Raw genomic sequence first — 22194 nt, forward strand, 5'->3', positions numbered from 1 at the left:
CCAAATTGGTCCTGGAAGGCACGGAGTCCTGCAGAGTTTACCTCCAACCCTAATTAAACACACTTGAGCCAGCTAATCAAGGTCTTACTAGGCATGCCAGAAACTTCCAGGCAGGTGTGTTGAGGCAAGCTGGAGCTAAACTCTGCAGGACACCGGCCCTCCAGGATCGAGTTTGGAGACCTCTGAGTTATATGGGAATGGGAAATGTACCCCCCGGTTCTTTCTGGTACTAGTCTAAGCCAATCTTTCAATCACAGCAGTGCCACAATCCTTTATACAATCATAACTTACCTGTATCTGAAAGGTGCCACAGCAGCCATGTTAACTTTCGGTGACTGTTTGGCTTTAAGCATCTCAACACTAGAGGTTTCCTGTTTCAAGACTGCAGTAGTTTCGGGGGGTGGTTTCTGTGGAACCTCTGGGCTGAGGTCATCTGGGGTGCACATCTCTTCATCTGAAAAACTACTGGAGGCACTATTCTGCAGGGACACTCTCTCTCGACGGACTCTGTGGAGACCCGTATCTACATTAGTGGCTGCTGGACCAGGCCTCAAGTTTTTGTTACTAAATCTAAACGAAGGGATTCCCGTCTTGCTTTGACTGCTTCCAGAAGCAACGCTCTCTTCGTGGCATTTAAGTTCTTCTGAGATCAAACTATTATCATTGTCCATTCGTCCAACCTGAGAACGAAAGATTCCACTCTGGAAGTTCTTGTTGCCATTGGGTCGAAGGTCAAGCAAACTCTCAGTCTTGGACCCATCCAGAGTTCCCCTCGAAAGTGGGGACTCTTTCCGTCGAACTTGTGGACTGCTGTGGGCTGATCTAGAGTCTTGGGTCTGTGTGAAAGAACGTTGACTAGGTGGACTGCCTCTTAGTAACAGATGCTGGTTTCTAAGGGTGGTGTCCCTCAGCACATCTCTGGAGGAAACAGCTGTAGGGCTGGTGTTACATGAGGTTCTGTTGCTAGTGGGCAGGTGTGTGGAAGGTCTTGGAAGGCCACTACTGGTGCTTTTGGGCTCAGGTTTCGGGGAGGGGAGTCTGGTCCTGTGGAGAGGGATGCCGGAGCCCGGCTGGGCTCGTGGAAGACTCTTCACATTCACTCCCCCACTCATGGTGGCACCAAGTCAGAAACTGAGGAAAAAAGAAACAAACACCATGAGAACCTAACAACAATTGTTTGTTGCTGAATTGCATGCACACTCTCATTCTTGTGTGTCCAATCCATTGCCATCAACACAAATTCAACACAAATTCAAACTCAGTGATAACTTCACCCATAGAAATGATACTACTAAGGAGAATTATGCATGTAATAGTTTTGACTAGTAATATAATGCATTTCTGGATCCATATTGGTGTTACAATACTTTAAAGTACCATTTCAAAACAACATCGGCAGCACTATATGTGTAGTCCAACAACTTGCTGAATATGTATGTACACTAAAGAGGTGAAAAATCTTTACATTTCCTGAATAAACTGTTAAACTATGGTACAAACCAAAGCTTTAATAGCCTACGGGTTACTCTACAGGAGATTTACAAACTTCCAGGGGCTCATGATGAAACTGCAGGGGGTTCTTGAGATAACCAGATTTGTGAGTAACAGAAATGCCAATGCTAAAGTGAATGTGAAAGTAAAAGGCATTGCTACAAGCAGGGGGAAATTGTGGATTGGTTGTGGATGGTTATGGTGACTCTTTTTGTAATAAGCATCAATGCTTAATGTCTTAAATGCCCAGGGAGGGTGCTAAAAATGTTTATTTTGTTGTTGCTAAGATTAAAATCTGTGAAAAAAGTGGGAAAAATACAATGAAACATTACAATATTACAGTAACAACCATATAGATCTTTCTGTTTGATATTTGATAAAAAGCCCTAGGAAGCCCTGGCCAAAGAGTGTCAAAGAAAGAGAAAGTCTCTATAGAAGCTCGGAGAGACTACTCTATCTAAACAGTTCTCACAAATATATTGTGAATTCCCACCTGTTGCATTTAAACACAAATGGCATGGGTTGTTTAACCAAATCTGGGAAAATCTCCTCAAGAGGTTTTCTAAGCAAAATCCTGCCAAGGGGAAGGATTTGGCACGAGCGGTTAAGAGTCTTGTGAAAGAATACAGGAGAAAGGACAGTCGTTATTTGAAATACTTGCTTCAGAATCAAAACGGGTGATTATATCAATCTCATTTTGCTAAGCCAACGAAACTCTTCCCAAATACTGTAAAGCTCCATCTGGTCACCAAAATAAATCTACTAGCAATAGCAGTGCAGAGATTCACTGTGGTTCAGTCAAAGACCTTTAAACCCTTGCCAGTTCAGTTAGTCTGGCAGATATATCTGCCATTCAGTGCCCAAATGTCCTAAAGGCTTTCATCCCAGCCCACAGACTGGCCAAGATGGCCAAAACCTTCACTGTTTACTAACAGTCCCATGGTAACTATTGACCTTCAAATGTACAGGCAAAACTCAATCCATCTAAATCAGGGCCCTGCAAACAACAGGCAGTAATGCTTTTTGGCAAATCAGAATCAGAGCGAGTGTTACGATTCAGAGCCTGTGGGAGACCCCACGAGTGGTGGGATGCAAGCTGAGTCGTCTGTGGCCTGAATTCAAGCCACAAACCAATCTCACTTCGAAAAGAGTATTTAATACAATAGCCCTGCTTTAAAACGTTTATGCATTTTCAATTGTTTAACATTAGACTTGCGAATAATCAGTTTTCCCTGAGAAAGCTTTTCCCTGATAGCACTGTGACAGAAATAAACAAGAAAACAACTTCACCCACAGGGAGGCAGTAAAGATTTTTTATATTCGTCTCACTTAACCTTCTTTACTACATCTCTATCTTTTTAGATCTTTTTATTGCTGCAAAATGTAGTTATGCAATATTTAGCCACAAAACTATCCAATCACATCAACTAACAATCAGCATAAAATGCATAAAAGTACTGTAGAAGTAAAGTTACCTTCATTTTGTTAGTTAACTAACTTAAGGTCTTTATCAGTGTCGCAAGCTGTTGAAATTAAAAGTAAAATTTTAAATTAAAACGGAAATAAAGATTAAATTAAATATAAACAGACGAAAACCTTAAAGCATTTAAATGCAAATTAGAAAGTGCCTTTGAACTAATTTAGGTAATAAATTGCTAAAACTGAAACTGCAGCAGTTCAAACCATTACTAAACTGTTTATTTTTATTTTGAATTCTGTCCAACAAATTAAAATGTCCATGTCATATTTTTGCTACAGCTGCTGCTTAACAAATGAGCAATAAAACTACACTGACATGCATTAATCAGCTATATATTAAATGTGTTTTTTTAGGATGAGTATTTTTATAAATGTCAGGTTAGCTCAAGTCACAATTTTAGTATATTGTCATAGAAGGTCAGTTTTTTTTTTTTTTTTTTTTTCAGGGCCATAACAGTGAAAATACAAATAACTTTAAGGTATCTCTCCCTTTTCAGACATGGATTTTCATTAAATAAGCATGAAAAATATTCACTGGAATCTGAAAAGTGTGACAACTAGCCCCAGGATCCACTATTTCTACAGTTACACTAACAAGAGCAAAGAACATCTGATAAAACACAGCAAAATTTCATCACAGTCTTTTCCAAATTCTGCTCTAATGCAATTAGGGTTGTTTTCACCCACAGTCCTGTCACAGCAGGGTAAGATCCAGTCACATAAAGAACAATGGGAAAGATTTCACAAATATGGAAACACAAGAATCAGACTATTGTTCAAAGACACTAATCCAATAAATAAATACTGGGATAAGCAAAAAAAAAAAAAAAGCTTTCAAATTTAGTGAAAGACAGGGTTCAATAGTCAATAGTCCATTTCATATATATCTTATATTCTATGAGATTTCAGTTACCATTTGATAAGTAATATAACTCAATATTTTTTTTATACCATTTAAACAGTAAATCAACTGTTCAAAATGATTTTAGAAGGCAATGTGAATTAAAATAAACCCCAATAAACTTATGCAGACTGAAACAAATACAAAAAGTTAACAAGTCAGCATTATGACCAACATTAAGTGAGTCTGAAAAGACAAGCCAGACTTACAGAGGCACATATTACAAAAACAAATCATAAGCAAAGTGACTTCTTAAAACGCACCAAACCAATTGGACAGAGATAGATAAATTGTCATCTTTACCTGAGCATCCACTTTGAATTTTGGCCTACAGCAAACTAACCCAATGTTCCTAATGCTTCATGAGCTTGTGCTGGAGCAAAGAGTGGCGAGCAAAGAGACAGTGTGTCTACCATGTGAGTTCTACAGTCACATGATGCTCAAAACTCAGACTAGGAAGTTTGTTTTCACCTATTAAAGCATTAGCAGATTGGCCTTTGAAAGCAGCTACTGGTTTCAATAGTGTCATATAACCAAATAAAGGCTGAGTGTCTAGAAAACCCTTACAAAATATTACAATGGAATTCATAGTTATGGCCAAAATTGCTGCTAACTGATGTTGTTCAAATAGTGTTAGAATCTCTCAGAATCCTTTTGCCATTTTGTTAAATCATTTTTTTTAAATGTAAGCACAGGAATACATGCAAGGCATTTCTGCCTGACGCACCTCAGATGGTGCCGTTAGATGTGAATTAAATCATTTATAATGCTTAAATCATTTTTTAATAATGATGGTGAATATCAATGTGTTTTACAATTATAACATTAAACCATTTAATCTAATTAGTTACATGATGTGCAGATTAATTAACTGAATAAATCACTGATTAATCGCACATCAGTTTGGGCTGAGAAATTACCCCCAAAAGATAAACTCATTGTGTTAAATGAGAAAATAATAAAAAAATAAAAATAAAAATAAAAATAAATGATACTCTAAATATAAAACTAAAACAGCCAGTAGATGAGTGAGTCACTGAGTCATTCATTCAACCGATTCACTTAAACAGCTGATTCATTCAGAAATTAAACAAGTTACTGTTTTTATGAATGTCTCACTCACTCTAATCACTGGCTTACTCGATTTGTTCAAAAACATGAATTTATTCTGTAATGAAACCCCACTGTCTGTTGCTTGGAAATGCAAAATGGTTCTGCTGTGGCTTTGTTTGGAATCATTTTCATTTTTGAAATTGAGCAAGAACAGATTGTGTCTAAAATGTTACACAGTATTAACTTCTTGTTTATTGAGCTGTTGTATAAAATCTTGTCTTGTGATATTGCTGCACTATATCATATAACACAAAAACGGGGTCCTTTTTTGCTCTCATATCTTGGATGTTAGGGGCATATGACTGATTCTAACAGGGTCATTCTGTGTCAAATCAACCTCATCTTAAATTTTTGATGAAGAAAGATACACATATATAGTGTTGAAAGCCAAAATATTAAATGTCATGGATGAATATTTACTGAGTAATCCACTATTTTGTAGAGGAGGGTCAAAATGGCAATTTTCATCTGAAATTCAATAGTCAAATGGTCGAGTTACAAGGGGATAAAAACGACTTTAGAAAATGGCAGCATCATAATGTTATTTTTGCACAGAGACTGGTAGTTCTATTAGTAAAATCTGTTGACTTTAACAATCTTTGTTGCATTATGTGCCAATGGTGACCATTCAAAAATAAGGGAAATAGCACTTTTTACGTTTTTCTCCAAAGTTTACATGCCTTTAAATCAAGAAGTCTTCAAGATATCTTAAGCCCTTTTGGATATTGGGTCTTAACCAACTTTCCTTTTGGCATGTTCATTTTTAAAACCATATGCTGTTCAGTTCCAGAGATATTGGAATTTCAATATGGCTCCAGGTAAATCGTTAAAATGTACACGTTTTCAGTGGTCAAAAACCAAATGTGTGTCAGTTTGCACAAATATGAGACTTCTTTTTAAGAGGAATGTCTGAAGAACAAATAACAAATGACAGGTCTGGGCCGGGCAAGTGCATTAAATGCATTAGCCATTTTAACACCTTTCCCCCCCAAAATAAATGGCAACAAATTAGCATGATAAATTTACAGTCCTAGTATCAGATGTCAAATAGACATTTATTAGATGTCTTTAAGATGTTTATGATTTATAACGTATGTAAAACTTACAGATGTCAGATGTTTGTACACAGCAGACACTTTCCAGATCAAGCGATCTTTAACAGACATCTTGCAAACGTACATGTGCTATCTGGTTGAAGGCATTTCTAAGCAATATTTGTATTATATTATAACACTGTAAATATGATTAATTGACATCTGTAACTGACATACTGTATGGCAAACCACTCCATCTATGTGTAGATTTACAGTCTTTGACTGTATATAGGATAACGATGAGTATGATAAGTCTGGACCAGTTTGCAACTTATTCTGGCTATGAATTGCCCACACTGACAGGAAGAGTGTGTCTGACCAACATGAAAAGTGGTCAATTACAGTTTTCAGCTGTGCTGAATTACCCCTTTCAGAATCCAGGATGCAAGCAATAGGTTATTCAGCTAGGTACTTTTTGTGTATCGTTTTAACCACTTTATTAGGCACACCTGTTCAACTCCACATTAATGCAAATATCTAATCAGCCAATCACAAGGCAGCAACTCAGTGCATTTAGGCATGGAAACATGTTCAAGACGATCTGTTAAAACGCAACCAAAACATTAGGATGGGGAAGAAAGATGATTTCAGGCCGCATTTACACTGCAGTTTTTGATGCCCAATTCCGGTTTGTTGACTATATCCTTTTTTTTTTTTATTCCTGACGTTAAGATTACATCTTTTAAAAGTGACTCATATCCAATATCAGCATTTACACTACACACTTGGTGAAACAACCAAGGATAGACAGATACTGACAAATTGCCAGGTCTGCAAAGCAAAACCAGTCCAGCTACAATTCAAAAATAGCCCAATTGTGGTTTTTTGGAGGAAAGATCACTTTAACCTAAAAAAAAAAACACTAAAACTAAAAAACAACAAGACTAAAAAAACAACCCCAGGCAACAGTATAAAGTAAGCCCAATTCCACAGGAAAACCACAGACTTTGCAACACTGCTGGCACTGACCTGAAAAAGCTGAGTTGACGTCATATGCCACCGTCAGTTTTTATTTTAATGATGTACGACATGCATTAACAGAGGAATATCTGATCTGTCTGCTTACATGGCAGACGCAAATGCATATATCCAATTCATCAGATTTATTTCCAAATGTGAATGAGGTCTCAAACCGATTTGAGAATATCGGCATCCATGCCGTTTTTTCCAGCTTACACGTTCATGGATCATTATATGGTTAAATTTATCATCAAATTCTTTTGTGACTCAGCACAAACCACATTAAATCTGATCTTTTCCATTCCGATTTGTTCCACTTACATATCTGGCACTAAATCTGATACAGGTCAGATGTTTTGCAATGCGACCGTCTGAATGGACTTTTACGTCACTCTAGATCAACATTAGTCACAATTCTGCGCTCATGGGAGTCACTTCAAAGATTTTACATACTCAGAGTTATTAAGACTGTTGCGAAACGTAGTCAGTGGAAGTGTGATGTGTCAACTCATAAGTATTTCAATGAGAACTCTATATAAACAAAACCTGAGGGCTTGTGTCATGGAGTTTTAAAACTCTTCTGTCAACTCTCTTCTTGTCTTTATTTTTCATATTGCCTGCACATAATGTTGCTGGCTTCTGCAGCAGATCACACTATAAATAAACACATAATCTCTTACTTTATGTCCTCCGAGTTTACCTTCGTATGACTGTGTGCTGCGCAAGTGTTGCCAAGTCCACAATTTTCCAGCAGAATTATGCTACTTTTTCCACTGTTGCCACATGTTGTTGTTTTTTTTCAACTCTGTGGGTTGAAGTGACCCCACTAATGTGATAACTAGTTCTGGACTAGTTTTGAGTAGCAACTAGGTGGATTTTGTTTTGAAAATATGGCAACCCTGTTTTTTTTTTTTTTGTGTTGTTGTTGTTGTTGTTTTTTTGTGCATGCGAGTCAGTTCAGAACCATGATCTGTTCACACTAGAAATATGATATTGGCCACATTTAAAACAACAATGTGAACAGCTATACAAAAAAATCAGATCTGTGCAAAAATCTGAATCAAGCACTAAGGCTCACAGTGTGAACGTAGCCTAAGAATAGGAAACTGAGGCTACAGTTCACACAAGCTCACCAATACTGAATAAAAGATTGTGAGAAGGTTGCCTGGTCTGTTATTGGATTATTAATAATAGACCATTATGGCGCGCTGTGCAAGTGTTCCAAAGTCCACAATTCCAAAGTCCTAGAAATCTGATACTGGCCACATTTAAAACAACAATTTGAACAGCTATACAAAAAAAAATTGAGCACTTAAGGCTTGTTCGCACCAAGAACAATAACTATAACTATAAAGATAATGTTCTAAAAATTGTTTCAAATTTAAAAGAATAGCAGAGTTCACACCACGACTATCATGATACATGGGAACAATTTCGTTGGGATCCCTTTCAGAATGACAGCTAATCAGACTTCATTCAAATTACAAAGGCTTGCATATTTGAAATAGCAGGCGACATTGTAGAGAAGCAAATAGACATCCCTGGTGAAAAAAATAGCATATGTTGGTAGGTATGTTTTGATGCTGGTTTAAGCTGGTCCTTTGCTGGTTTATGCTGGTCCTTAGCTGGTTTATGCTGGTCAAAACATGCCTACCAGCATATGCTAGATTTTTCTAAATGAAAAAAGACTTGAAAAAAGATTCGTTCATTTTGCTGAATGAGACTCAAAGGTCCGAGTCAGTAAAATGATCCGAACTTCCCATCACTAGCATTTACACGACTTTAACCAGTAGATGTCTTCAGCATGCACGTTTCGAGTGCATCTAAAAAGTGAATCTAGCATAAACTATCTGATCTTTAACGTAGTCAATGTAGTAGAATAAAAACAATACATACTCTTTTCTTCTGCAACTTAAAAGGAGGCAAGACAATGTTGTCCAAACTAGCAGTGAATTCCTGAGGTAATTTTATGTTTTATGTTTCTCTGTTTGCTGTGCAATTTGTGTTTGCTGCTCTATAATGTCACCTGCTATTTTTTTAAGAAATTCGAACAATAACAATCTTTAATTTGTCGTGACAGATCGCTGCAGCACCTCAGGTCAAGAGGCACTTCTTTACTGGTTATAGCACAGAATAAACATGAATGAACATCAGAAGGTATTTTGATTCAACCGCGGAAAGATGTCAATACACATCATTTTTCAAGTTAAAGTTCACCCATGTTAATCTACTCTCCTGTCTAGTATGATTGTCGGACACATGGCAGATTAGGCGTTATGATTGGCCATATCACCTGTCAATCAAACTCCCAGCGAAGGCCACAGCCTACCTGAGTATTGTTCATTCAAAAGGGGGTTCAACCCGGTACTAGTAAAGTGGCCGGTAGGTGTATTTAGACATATTAATCTTTTGGATCACTGCTTTTTGTGAAGCAGGCATATTTGGATGCAGTGTGAGTGTGATATCAGCACTGAAGCTGGGATTCACCCACCCATTTTGCTATTTTCATGAATTACCGGTTCCATGAAAGGCCCTGTATCAGTTCTTCTAAAAGCAGCAGTTGAACTGTACATACTTATTATCACAGAAAAGAGCTGCAGTTTAATTGCCACCAGGAAGCATCATTTATTTGGGCGTTCATACACCAAACTCTACATTAGCCAAACCCTCAGCAGTACTGAGTTGGAAAGGAAAATAACATATTGCTAGTTCACCTGAATGGCTTCCTCGCTTTGACAAGCCACAAACAGTCCAAAATAGACAAAGTGATTGGATAGGGAACCTTTTATGTGCATGACATCTTTGGCTTATGACCTCGTAATAAATCTCTGTCTCCCAAGTCATTCCGGAATCTCTGAAGGAAAGGTTATTCAATCTAAGACAGACATTAGAGCAACACCGTTGTGGGTCAGATCAGAGGCTAATGTGTAGTGACTGTCTGTCTCTGTTTGTCTGGTTTTGTGTTATATAATATTTCAATTTAAAAAGGGGAAGATTGAGCCACAGAGGTGAATGACCAGCAGACACTGAGCCCATCCATATCTATGTTATCTTTGTTTTTTTTAATTATCCTGTAAATGTCAGGGGAGGTCTGGGGCTCTTCAGATACCCTATTAATAATCATTAGGAGTCCAGCAGCAGCAGATGGGACCCCGCTCTGGTGCGTAATGCCATGGAAATTTCCATCCACAAGAAAGTCAGTCAGACACATGCCTAAACACAAGGTACGACACAGAGACCATCACCTCATACACAACAACAGGAATGGAGAGATGGTTTATTAGCAAGAAAAAAACACTCATGAAGGTGAAAATCACAGGGTTTTAAAACAAAAATCACAGTGTTTTTCTTAGTTTTGCTGAACTTTAATTTAAATACAATTTAATTCACACTTTTATTGTGATAAAAACTATAGTGTATTATTTATTTATTTATTGGTTTGCTACATATCATGATAGCTAATATATATATATATATATATATATATATATATTATACATATAATGTTGGCTAATGATTTTGTTTTATTTTACATAAGCAAGATAGCTAATATGTATTATTTATTTATTTATTGTTTATTACGTATCATGATAGCTAATATGTTTTTTGTTTTTTCATTTTTTAACATATCATGGTAGCTAACGTGTGTGTTTTATTTTATTCTTTTTTTTACATAACAGGGTAGCTAATATTTATGTATGTATGTATGTATGTATGTATGTATTTATGTATTTATTATATATGTATCATGGTAGTTAATATGTTTGTTTCGTTTTATTTATTAGTTTACCATGATATATATTTGTTTTCTCACATATCATGGTGGCTTATATGTTTTTTTTATTTTTTGTTTTATTTTTTATTTTACATAACTGGGTAGATAATATTTATTTATTTATTTATTTATTTATTTTATGTATCATGGTAACTAATATATTTGTTTTCTAATGTATCATGGTAGCTTATATGTTTGTTTTATTTTATTTTATGATTTATTTTTTATTTTACATAACATGGTAACTAATATTTATTTATTTATTTTATGTATTATGGTAACTAATATGTTTGTTTTCTAAGATATCGTGGTAGCTAATATTTTTGTTTTATTTTGTTATGTATAATATTTATTTATTTATTTATTTATTTAATGTATCATGGTAACTAATATATTTGTTTTCTAACATATCATGGTAGCTTATATGTTTGTTTTATTTTATGTTTTATTTTTTATTTTACATAACAGGGTAGCTAATATTTATTTATTTATTTATTTATTTTTTATGTATCATGGTAGCTAATAAGTTTGTTTTCTAAGTTTGTTTTATTTTTATGTATCAATACATTAGCTAATTAGCTTATTTTCTAACACATCATGGTAGCCTATATGTTTGTTTTATTTTACATATCAGAGTAGCTAATAATGATGTTTTATTTATCTATTGTTTATGTATCTTTTTATGCATCATGGTAGCTATGTACGTCTTATCTTCTTTATATATTTGTTTGTTTATTATATATCATAATAGCTAATATGTTTGTTTTTTCACAGTGTAGCTAATATGTAAATTATATTTTAGAGTTTTTTACATATCATGGTTGCTAATATGTATATTTTATTTAGTTTTTTTTGTATTATGGAAGCTAATATGTACGTATGTATGCCACAGCGACCATCAACCTACACACACATAAAACCAGCTGCCAGTTGAATAAAATACTTAAGACTAGTCTTATAAGTAAGTTGTAAGTTGAACATTTTTACGGAGACTGATCAAAATTGAATCTGAAAAGTAAGACTAATTACCCCTTAAATAACTGCTAGTTGGTCAGACTGGTTATCAGCACACAGTCATAACATAGTGACTACATTTATCCAGCCAGCCCCAGGAATAAGGACCTGGTTTATTAGCAAGCAGAGATGCTCGTAAAGGTGAAAAGCACAGGATGTTTCCCATGGTGTTTATCTCAGTCTGTGCTGACATCACACCTGATGTCAACCTCCTTATCACGAGTCAACACATGGACTGACCCGACTGTTAACAGGCAAACAACATTCAAGGCTGACCCACCTGCTAAACCTACACCGAGAGACCACATGAGGAAGTACATCTGCAGTCTGCTCCATTCTGTCATGCCCTGCACTGATTAGAAAACTAGAGATGGACGGGTGTGGACGGGTGTGAATCTGTGTAAAGTCTGCCACCTACTGCACAGCATAAGAAGCGGCACAGGACACAATGGTTTCATTTTCCAATTCATATTCAAACATGACACTCTTAGTTTATGTCAATATGTTTCCTAAAAGCCAATATGAGTGTGACCACCAAACAGCGAGTCTTCGGCACTTCTCTGAAAGCACTGTGAGCCCACAAACCCTGTTATCAAATGTAATTAGCATTTCAAGTAAGTCCTCGTTCCCTCTGGACGGCATAAAAACAACACAGAATTAATATCATGGCCTTGTTGCTAACGAAAGTGCTAGTTAGGTAGCTATTTGTGGTTAATATAATGAAAAATTCATTATTCAAAGATATTATTGAGATGTACATGGTAACAATATTTTCCACCAGAATACCATAGGCTACTTGCTGCAGTTATTGCTTCTACAGATTTCATTTAATTTAATTAAAATTTGACTTACATAATGTATTATCTTTACGTTATATATATATATATATATATATATATATAAAGTAATTTGTTACCTGGCTGCCTTAAAATTTTAAGTTCACTAAACTTAAAAAGGTTTATTCAGCTTGAAATGTTAAATTATACTAAGTGACAACTTACATATTTGAGTTGAATCAACTCAAAATTTTAAGGCAGCTGGGTTACTTACCCATCTGTTAAGTTTAGCAAACACAAATATCTAAGTTGTTACTTAGTACAACTTAACATTTCAAGTTGACTAAACTTATTTGAGTTGACTAAACTTAATTTTTTAAGGCAGCAGGGTAACAAATTATTTTAAACTGACTCAACAAATTGTGCATTTTATTTTTTACAGTGTATATATATATATATATATACATATTCTTTCTTTCTTTCTTTCTTTCTTTCTTTCTTTTCTGTAGTATGGTAGCTAATATGCATGTTTTATGATAGATATTAAGAATATTTTAGTTTTTTTTTCAGTATGGTAGCTAAAGCTTTATTTTTGTTTTGTTATATGTTTTTAGCTATTAAGTATGTTTTAGTTTTATTTAATTTTGTGCAAGATGTTACCTTATGGATATCTTTTATTTTATGTATGATGGTATCTTATATTCATGTAGAAAATATTTAGTAAAGTAAAATATTTACTGCTGCGTTATTTTGTGTATTATGGTAGTTAATATGTCTGCCCTATTTATTTATTTATTTATTTGTTTATATGTATTATGAAAGCTAGTATGTTTGCGTTTTGTATGATGGTAGCTAATACGTTTTGTTGTATTTTATGTAATATGATTTTTAAAGTTGTGTTTTTTTAAGCATCTTATGCTAGTCAAAATTTCATTAATTTGGTCAAAAATACAGAAAATGCCAAAAAAAGAGAGAATATTATCAAATATTTTTGCAATTTAAAATAACAGTTTTCTATTTTAATATACTTAATACAATTTTAATATACTATAGTTTATTTCTCTGATGAGAACCTGAATTTTCAGCTTCATTATTCCAGTATTTAGTGTCACATGATCCTTCAGAAATCATTCAGATATGCTGACTTATTCTCAATGTTAAACACAGCTGTGCTGCTTAATATTTAATTGAAATATAAGTCTCTACTAAATGTAAATGATCACAGGTTCCAAAAAAAAAAAAAAAAAAAAAAAAAAAAGCAGCATAACTGTTTTCAACATTGATAAATCAACATATTAAAATGATTTCTGAAGGATTATGTAACACTAAAGACTGGAGTAATGATGCTGAAAATTCAGCTTTGCATCACAGGAATAAATTCTGTTTTAAAGTATATTAAAATAGAAAACCACTATTTTAAATTGCAATAATATATCACAATTTTACTGTATTTTTAATCAAATGCAGCCTTAATGAGCAGAAAAGACTTTGTCTTAAATTTCTCTTTAAAGTTGTCTTAATTCACCCAAATAGGACATGTTCATTTTTTATTTTTTTTTTTAAGATAATAATTTTTTAAAAACAAATTAGCTGTGATTGTTGCTCATTAATCAGCTGTCACATTAAAAGCTTTTACTTTTCATTGTGGCAAACAAATGTTCTGAATGTTCATCCTAATTCTTTAAAACTGCGTATTGTTTGACCAGTTAGATAAAGTATGAGTAACACAGCAGACAATGAGCCAGTTAATCACAAACCAGTGTGTTTTCACCAGTGTGTTGATTGACAGTGTGACTCACGAAGGCAAACACAATGGTCACCCGGTCAGAGGTCCTTCTCTCTTAAACTCAATTCACCTCCGTTCAGCACATCAAAATGAGCTCTGACCGCCTTCACTGCTCACCATTGTCATCACACACTCAGTGTGTGTGTGTGTGTGTAGGTGTGTAATGATAAAAGGTTAAAAAGGGTTGAGTTTTTCTCGCATGTCCTCATCAGCTGGTCTGAAGCTCTTCTGCCACATCAGAGACCCTGACCCTGTCATTCGTAAATGAAATGATGCTGCCACAATGTCATATGCTTAACACAAACAGCATGTGTGACAGAGCGTATTAATTTAAAAAAGATGGACACAAATATTTATACTTCAAACAATCAATAGCTTATAACAAACAGATGTTACTGTACATCATCGCACTGTCAAGATATTAGTCTGTAATTGGAAATGATTGCACTCAATCTGTTGCTTTTCCCTTCTGTGAATAATGTGAACATTTCATCTAATCATCACAACAAAATCCTTCTGGAAAACATAGAATTTTTCCCTAGTTACTGGAATAAACCAGTGTTGGACTGTAATAGAATAGAATAGAATAGAATAGAATAGAATAGAATAGAATAGAATAGAATAGAATAATGTTTTTAAACATAAAAGACTTTATTTGATTCCATTTCTACTCTTTTCCGTTATTTCACTGTACATTTGCATGGTTAACTCATTGTTAATTTTAGTAATTAATAGAATGTCATTTATAACACTGCTTTTTTTTAACAACATTGGTCAGTACATTAGTTATTGCTATGTTTTCCCACCCTAGTTATTAGAATAAACCACTGTTGGACTGTCTAGAATAGAATAGAATAGAATAGAATAGAATAGAATAGAATAGAAAAAAAATACTTTAAAAACAAATTAAAGATTTTATATTGATATAGAATAGAATATAATTGAATTGAATAGAATACTTTAAAAACACATAAAATATTTTATATTGATATAGAATAGAATAGAATAGAATAGAAAAGAATACTTTAAAAACAAATAAAATATTTTATATTGATATAGAATAGAATGCAATTGAATAGAATACTTTAAAAATACATAAAAGATTTTATATTGATATAGAATAGAATAGAATAGAATAGAATAGAATAGAATAGAATAGAATACTTTAAAAACATAAAAGATTTGCTATTGATATAGAATAGAATAGAATAGAATACTTTAAAAACACCTAAAATATTATTTATATTGATAGAATAGAATAGAATAGAATAGAATAGAATAGAATAGAATAGAATAGAATAGAATAGAATGGCATTTTAAAAACATAAAAGACTGATTTGATTCATAATAACAATTGCAAAACATTTTCATGGTAAACTCATTGTTAATTTTGGTAATTAATAAAGTTTGTATTTATAATATTTATTTTGTTCAATAACATTGGCTAAATAATCAGCTATTGGGATAAACCACTGTTGGACTGTCTGAAATTAGAATAGAATAGAATAGAATAGAATAGAATAGAATAGAATAGAATAGAATAGAATTTTAAAAACATAAAAGACTAATTTGATTCCATTTCTACACTTTTCAGACATTTTATTGTAAATTATTTCTATAACGCAACAATAACAATTTTCATTTAACAAACATTTTCATGGTAAACTCTTTGTTAATGTTGGTAATTAATAAAGCTTTCATTTATAATATAGATTTTTTTAATAACGCTGGCTGAATAATCAGTTATTGCCATGTTTTTTCCAGATATTGGAATAAACCACTGTTGGACTGTCTGGAATAGAATAGAATAGAATAGAACAGAACAGAACAGAACAGAATAGTCTATTTTGGCTTTTTAAAAACACATAAAAGACTTGATTTGATTCAATTTCTACTCTTTTCTTTTATTAATAATTTCTATAATATAACAACATAATTACAAAACTTTTTTATGGTTAATTCATTATTGTTAATTTTGTTGATTCATTTTTTTTAAACTGTTGGTTAGTATAATATAATTATATAATTATCATAATATAATATAATATAATATAATATAATATAATATAATATAATATAATATAATATAATATAATATAATAATTAATTGTTAATTTTGTCAATAAATTTTACTGACATGTTTTTCCACTTTAGTTATTGGTGTAAACCATAACTGATCTACCTCTACCTATATAGCTACCTATATAATATAATGTAATATAATATAATATAATATAATATAATGTAATATAATGTAATATAATGTAATAAAACAGCTGTTGGATTCTGTGTCCAATCAAAATCAACAATGTTTTTGGCACAAACTCATCGGTCACTTGGAAAAAATTAGCCAAATTTGACAAATGTCAACAAGACATGCCCTCATCCTTGAAAAATCTAAACAAAACTACTCAAGGTAAATATGACCCAGTTAGATGTGGACAAACATGCTTTGTGATGACCATACTTTGCATTATTTGGTTGCTGTGACTATGAAACCATTGAAAGTCAAAAAGATATTTATAAACCGAAACCCTCAAACTATAAAGACAAGCCTGTTGAGTTATTCAAAAGAAGGCATTAGGATCTGAACACATCAAACAACCAAACAAAGCCTCAAATAAGTGTGTGCTAAACCACAAAGTCACTCATCACATCGCGAATCCCAAAAGCCATAGAAAAGTGCAGTATTGGTCAGACTCTGATGTAATTTTTTTCTCAGTAGTCTTCAGAAGCAAAACCATTTGAGAAGTACTGAAATACACTAGGATATAATGCCAGTCAAGTACAGTACAGATGCTGTTTCACAGACCCATCAAACATTTTTCAAGCACTCACTCTGTTCTAAGACAGTCACGCTCCTCAAGAACCTGTCATCATGTTCCCACACCACAGTGGCAGTCACTCTCAAAGATTCAATAACTAAAATAACTGTAAATGTATGTGAGTGTAACATCTCTTACCTTACGTCTTCACTGTGCAGAACGTTTCTTCGTAATGCCGTTGAGAAGCGCGGGCTACGGATCCGCGTGCGTTCCTAAGAAACAATAGGATGTGTTTTTTCCTGGATTACACTTGCATCCTTTGGCGTGCCTTCCCAATGAAACACAAAGTCCACTCGGAGGAAACAGGAAGTTTTCTCGCAGGGCAGCAAAGCCCCTCGGCCAATCAACGGTTTCCAATTCTGTTAACGCGAGGAAGTCTTACTCATTCACAAAAGTTATTGAAAGCTGACCTAACTCTTCTGACACAATGACAACATCAAAACTGTTCAAAAACCCAATATCATCCAGTTAAATGAAGCCCAACCAAACTGAACTGAAGCAGAATGAAAGCATGGCTCTCTGGGAGTAAACACAGACACACTCTCACTCTGCAGTCCTCAAACTCACTGTCCTGTCATACATACTGGGTCACTAACAAGTGTTACACTGACTCATCCATCCCGCTTAGCCCTGACTCAGAATGACACACTCATTACACCTCCAAACACAGCCGACTGATGAAAAACCACATCCACTTATGACATGAAGCGCTTTCTGTTTGGAATCCGAGCATCTCTGCTGCTTCTCTGCTACAGAGACTCAGCCTGAGGGTTGTATCTTGCCATCTCTCTCTCTCTCTCTCTCTCTCTCGATCACGTCACACCCCTCCTGCCGCAGTCCGCCTGCAGTCCGGATCCTCCCCCCTCTCCCTTATCGCTCCCTCTTTCGCTTTCTCTCTTCTCTCTCTTCTCTCTCTATCTGCCAGTAAATGGACCCGTTGGCTGGGTTCCTGCTTGGCGTGAAATATTAGCTCTCTCCTACAGCAGTAGCTACCTGGGCCATTAGGAGGATGAAGCTAACGGACATGAAGAACAAATTCGGGATGCGGGTGAAAGACTCTGATAAAGACTCCTGATGCTGCAAATACAACTGTGTGTGTGTGTGAGGGCTATAAAACCAGTGGCAGAATGATAAGGCTGTAAATAATCCAGGCTTAGTCTATCTAAAGTGTGGGTTTTGAGGTTTACCACTGTACTGTTTGGCTTTGACATCACTTTTATGTTATAAATATGGCTATTTTGCTCACACTTTATATGAGTAGTTGACATTAAATACTGGGAAACTGCCATGCTGTAGACCTTTGGGTCTTTGAGTACTTTGAGGAATAGAAGTACTGTTGTTTAAGAACATGCCAAAAGACTTCTTGAAGACAAAAACTCTATAAAACAGCATTGAAAGTTATGAAAACTGTGTGATCTAGGACCTTTATACAGTGCATGCCATTGTAAAGACTGTAAGTCTATTTATCAGACTTGTTTGAATCTGTATAAATCTGCATAGAACTGATCAAATGTAAATGACCCTGAATTCATAAATGCATGAATACAAATTATTTCAGGAAAATTAAATATTTGCCATACGCAATTAATATATGTGTACACTATTCTTCTCTTACATCATATTGATATTTATCCTGCATTTAATGGCACTGTTTAATGGGTAATTTAATTGATCAGAGTCATAAATTCAACAAACACACACACACACACGGTTAGGCTTTCATTTGTGCATATAACGAGTGGATCTATGGAAATTGTGGTGAATGCTTCTTCTGACAGAGCTTCACAGGCTTTTGGCTACTCTATTTTTTACTAACCACCAGAGCGTACTGTTTTCGAAACTCTCAAAGCTTTAAATCTTTTCCCGAAACAGTCAGAGGAAAGTCTCTGTGCTTCACAAGGCTTCATTTGCCCGTCACTCCTGTCAACTGTTCAATGAATGAGTGTCACGTCCCGCTTGTTTACTTTGAACCGGAAGACGCTCCCACTTCTGACAAAACTGAATGAGAAAAAAATTCATAGTACAAAAATAAAACAACACAAATGTTACAAAATATGACATTAAAAAGTGACTAAAACTCATTTTTCTAAAGAAACATTGTCCAACAGCGACACCAGTGGGTAGTTACAGCGGGAGTCTGCGTCTCTCTCGCCTCCCCTGAGCCCATTGAGTTTTAACAGACCCCCTAAAGCGTGCGGTGAGTTTGGTGGGGGGTAAATGAGAATGAATGGGGGAAAGTCATGTGAGAGGAGGGCCTCCATCGCAATATGATTGGATATGACTGGTTATGTTTGGCTGTGACTGGTTCAAACGATAAATCCTGCCTCGTGTTCATGCGCGTTATGCGTTTGCAAATCAGTCTGAACTAACAATATAATGGCATTAATGGGAAGACTAATTAAAAAGTAAGTAAACAGCTTACACACTTAGATATCAACACTTTGTCAACTTCAAGTGATTTATTGATTGACAAGTCTCCTGTCAGGAAATTGGGAGTAAACATGATGTTACTGTATTCTATACTGTTAAATAAAACAAATATCCTTTATGTATTTTAATCCCATTTTATTAACCAGTGTCTTTGCTGCTGACCTTCGATGATGCAATTCAACCATACTAATAAGCAAAAATTACTTTAGATTAACATTTGTGCTTATTTTTTTATAGCTGAAGAGTGATCTCCTGCATAAATGTACTTTTCTTTCAGCCTGAGGTGAATTCATTTCACTTTTGGTGTAAAAGGGCTTTTACATTAGAATTGTTTTATATTAAAAACAAAGAATCAAGCCCTGCCCAGATTTAAAAAGTAACGCAAAAGTAATGTAACGCATTACTTTACATAAAAAGTAACTAAGTAACGTTATTAGTACTCAGGGAGTAACGCTAAATTGTAATGCATTACTTTTAAAAGTAACCTTCCCCAACACTGCTCGTAAACACGTGTCAAAGACGTGTTTTTGTATTTTTTTTTTTTTTTCTTTGCGCACAAAAAGTATTTTTATAGCTTCATAACCACTAATGTCACATGGACTATTTTAACGATGTCCTTACTACCTTTCCTTGAACATGTCAGTTGCATTGCTGTCTATGCAGGATCAGAAAGTGCTCAAATTTGATCAAAAATATCTTAATTTGTGTTCTGAAGATGAACAAAGGTCTTATGGGTTCGGAACAACAGGACGGTGAGTAATTAATGACATAATTTTCATTTGTGAACTATCCCTTTAAAATAATGTAATGAAATATCACAAAGTGTGATCTCAAAGAGGTCACAGGCAAGTCAGACCACAGTGTTTCATTCCAGAATGTATGATAAATTGTAAAATAAATTTCATACCCTGACATTTGCACATGGCCATGAACAGTTTAGTGTAATAGTCAGCATAGCACAGAGAACATATTAAGCTCACGCTCTCAGAATTAAAATCCTCCTACAAGCTGGAGGATTTAATATTCAATATCTTCATCTTGTGAGTACATTGAGGAACATATTGCCTCATTAGCTTTGACACTGGTCTAACAAACAGGGAAGAATTAGCCCCCAGGGTGCGTAGCGTACAACCAACAGCCTCTTCATTTTGACATACTTAAAATATCCACTTCAATCACTGTAATTCTGCATCAGTACCAAGTAAATGTGCTAAAATAAGAGCAGTCTTTTTTAAAGTGGGGAATAACAGTAATTTAGGGACTGGGTGTAAAGCCCAGGCAATGCTAACTAGCTGTTAGCGACAGAGAGGATGTTTTAATGAGGACCGCAGGAGGGCTTTATAGAGACACAGCTGTGCTTGTAAATGGGCATCTTCTCCGTTTCATTGAGATGTGCGCTGAATAGGGTGCAGGAAACACTAATTAAAGCGGTGGGTGATGAAGGTTTGCAGGAACATGGGCCGTCGTTTCTAGCTGTGAGACTTACATACTTTATCAACATGCTAACTTGCAGGCTAAAGGTTAGGAAAATACAAAATCACAGCACTGCTTAATAACGTTATGGTAATTGTCCTGGGGGGGGGGGGGGGTTAGAAATATGTATTTTCTGGTAGAAATACTATTTATGTTTTGTTCAATTCCTTTAATGAAAAATGACAAAATTTAAAGGCTGAGACTTTGTTTCATATTCACAGTAAATACACTGCAAAAAAAGTCTTATCTCACTTAGTATTTTTGCCTTGTTTTTAGTCAACATATCTAAAAATTCTTAAATTAAGATGCATCTACTAGATAAATAAAATGACATAAGATATTAAGTCTTGTTTCCAGGGGACAGAAACTAAATTAAGTGAATTTTGCTTATAACAGGTAAAATTGTCTGTCAGTGGGGTAACTAAAATATTCTTAAAACAAAAGTATTTTACGTACCCCAATGGCAGATAATTGTACTTATTTTAAGCAAAATGTAATATTTTAAATTTTTGTAATAAAATATAATATTGACAATTTTAAGATATTTTGACAAGAAACAAGACAAAAATACTAAGTAAGATAAGCTTTTTTTTACAGTGGGGTGGTGGGGGTCTTTGCGGAGGGTCAATTGTGTTAATATTCTGGTTCATCAAAACACAAACTTACTGAAATGCTATTTAAAGTTTTTGTCACAGACCCATGAAACGGGCGTCAAATCGTGCGGCCTATTCGGGAATGGTGTGCTATGACTTTTATAAGCGATCGGGGGTACGATGTTCGTACACGGGGCGAAAAATCAGCCGAAAAATCCCATAGACAATGCATTGCGGCCAACTTTGAGGGGTCGTAGCGCAGAGCGAGAATTTCGTAGAAACATGCGATTCACCACATCTGGAGAGGCTTGCAAGCTGTGCGAGAACATACCTCACAATGGGGTATAAGTTGTACCCCTGGGGCGCAAGAGCCCCCCAAAGTGGCCCCATTGACATACTATGGGGAGGGACGGCCCATGAAAAGCATGTTTTTTTTCCTACTATGGTAATTTACATAGGAATTTTGCATTGAACATAACTCTGG

At 34.7% G+C, this 22194-nt stretch overlaps 1 protein-coding gene across 4 annotated transcripts in view; it reads right to left on the reverse strand.

The window, feature by feature from the left end:
• Positions 1-17946, reverse strand: part of nav1a (neuron navigator 1a) — a 161669-nt gene extending 143723 nt beyond the window's left edge. For 3 of the 4 annotated variants that reach the window (XM_051095863.1, XM_051095862.1, XM_051095860.1), the window contains exons 1-2: positions 17353-17946; positions 292-1131 (exon numbers count right to left, since the gene is read on the reverse strand). In XM_051095863.1, coding sequence (XP_050951820.1) covers positions 292-1112 — 821 coding nt within the window. In that variant the 5' untranslated portion in view covers positions 1113-1131; positions 17353-17946. Of the gene's footprint in view, positions 1-291; positions 1132-4174; positions 4220-17352 lie in introns of those variants that run through there. The other variant, XM_051095861.1, reaches the window with a different exon arrangement.
• Positions 17947-22194: the final 4248 nt, after the last annotated feature.

The sequence above is a fragment of the Labeo rohita genome, chromosome 23 (assembly GCF_022985175.1).
Source record: "Labeo rohita strain BAU-BD-2019 chromosome 23, IGBB_LRoh.1.0, whole genome shotgun sequence".
Taxonomy (NCBI): domain Eukaryota; kingdom Metazoa; phylum Chordata; class Actinopteri; order Cypriniformes; family Cyprinidae; genus Labeo; species Labeo rohita.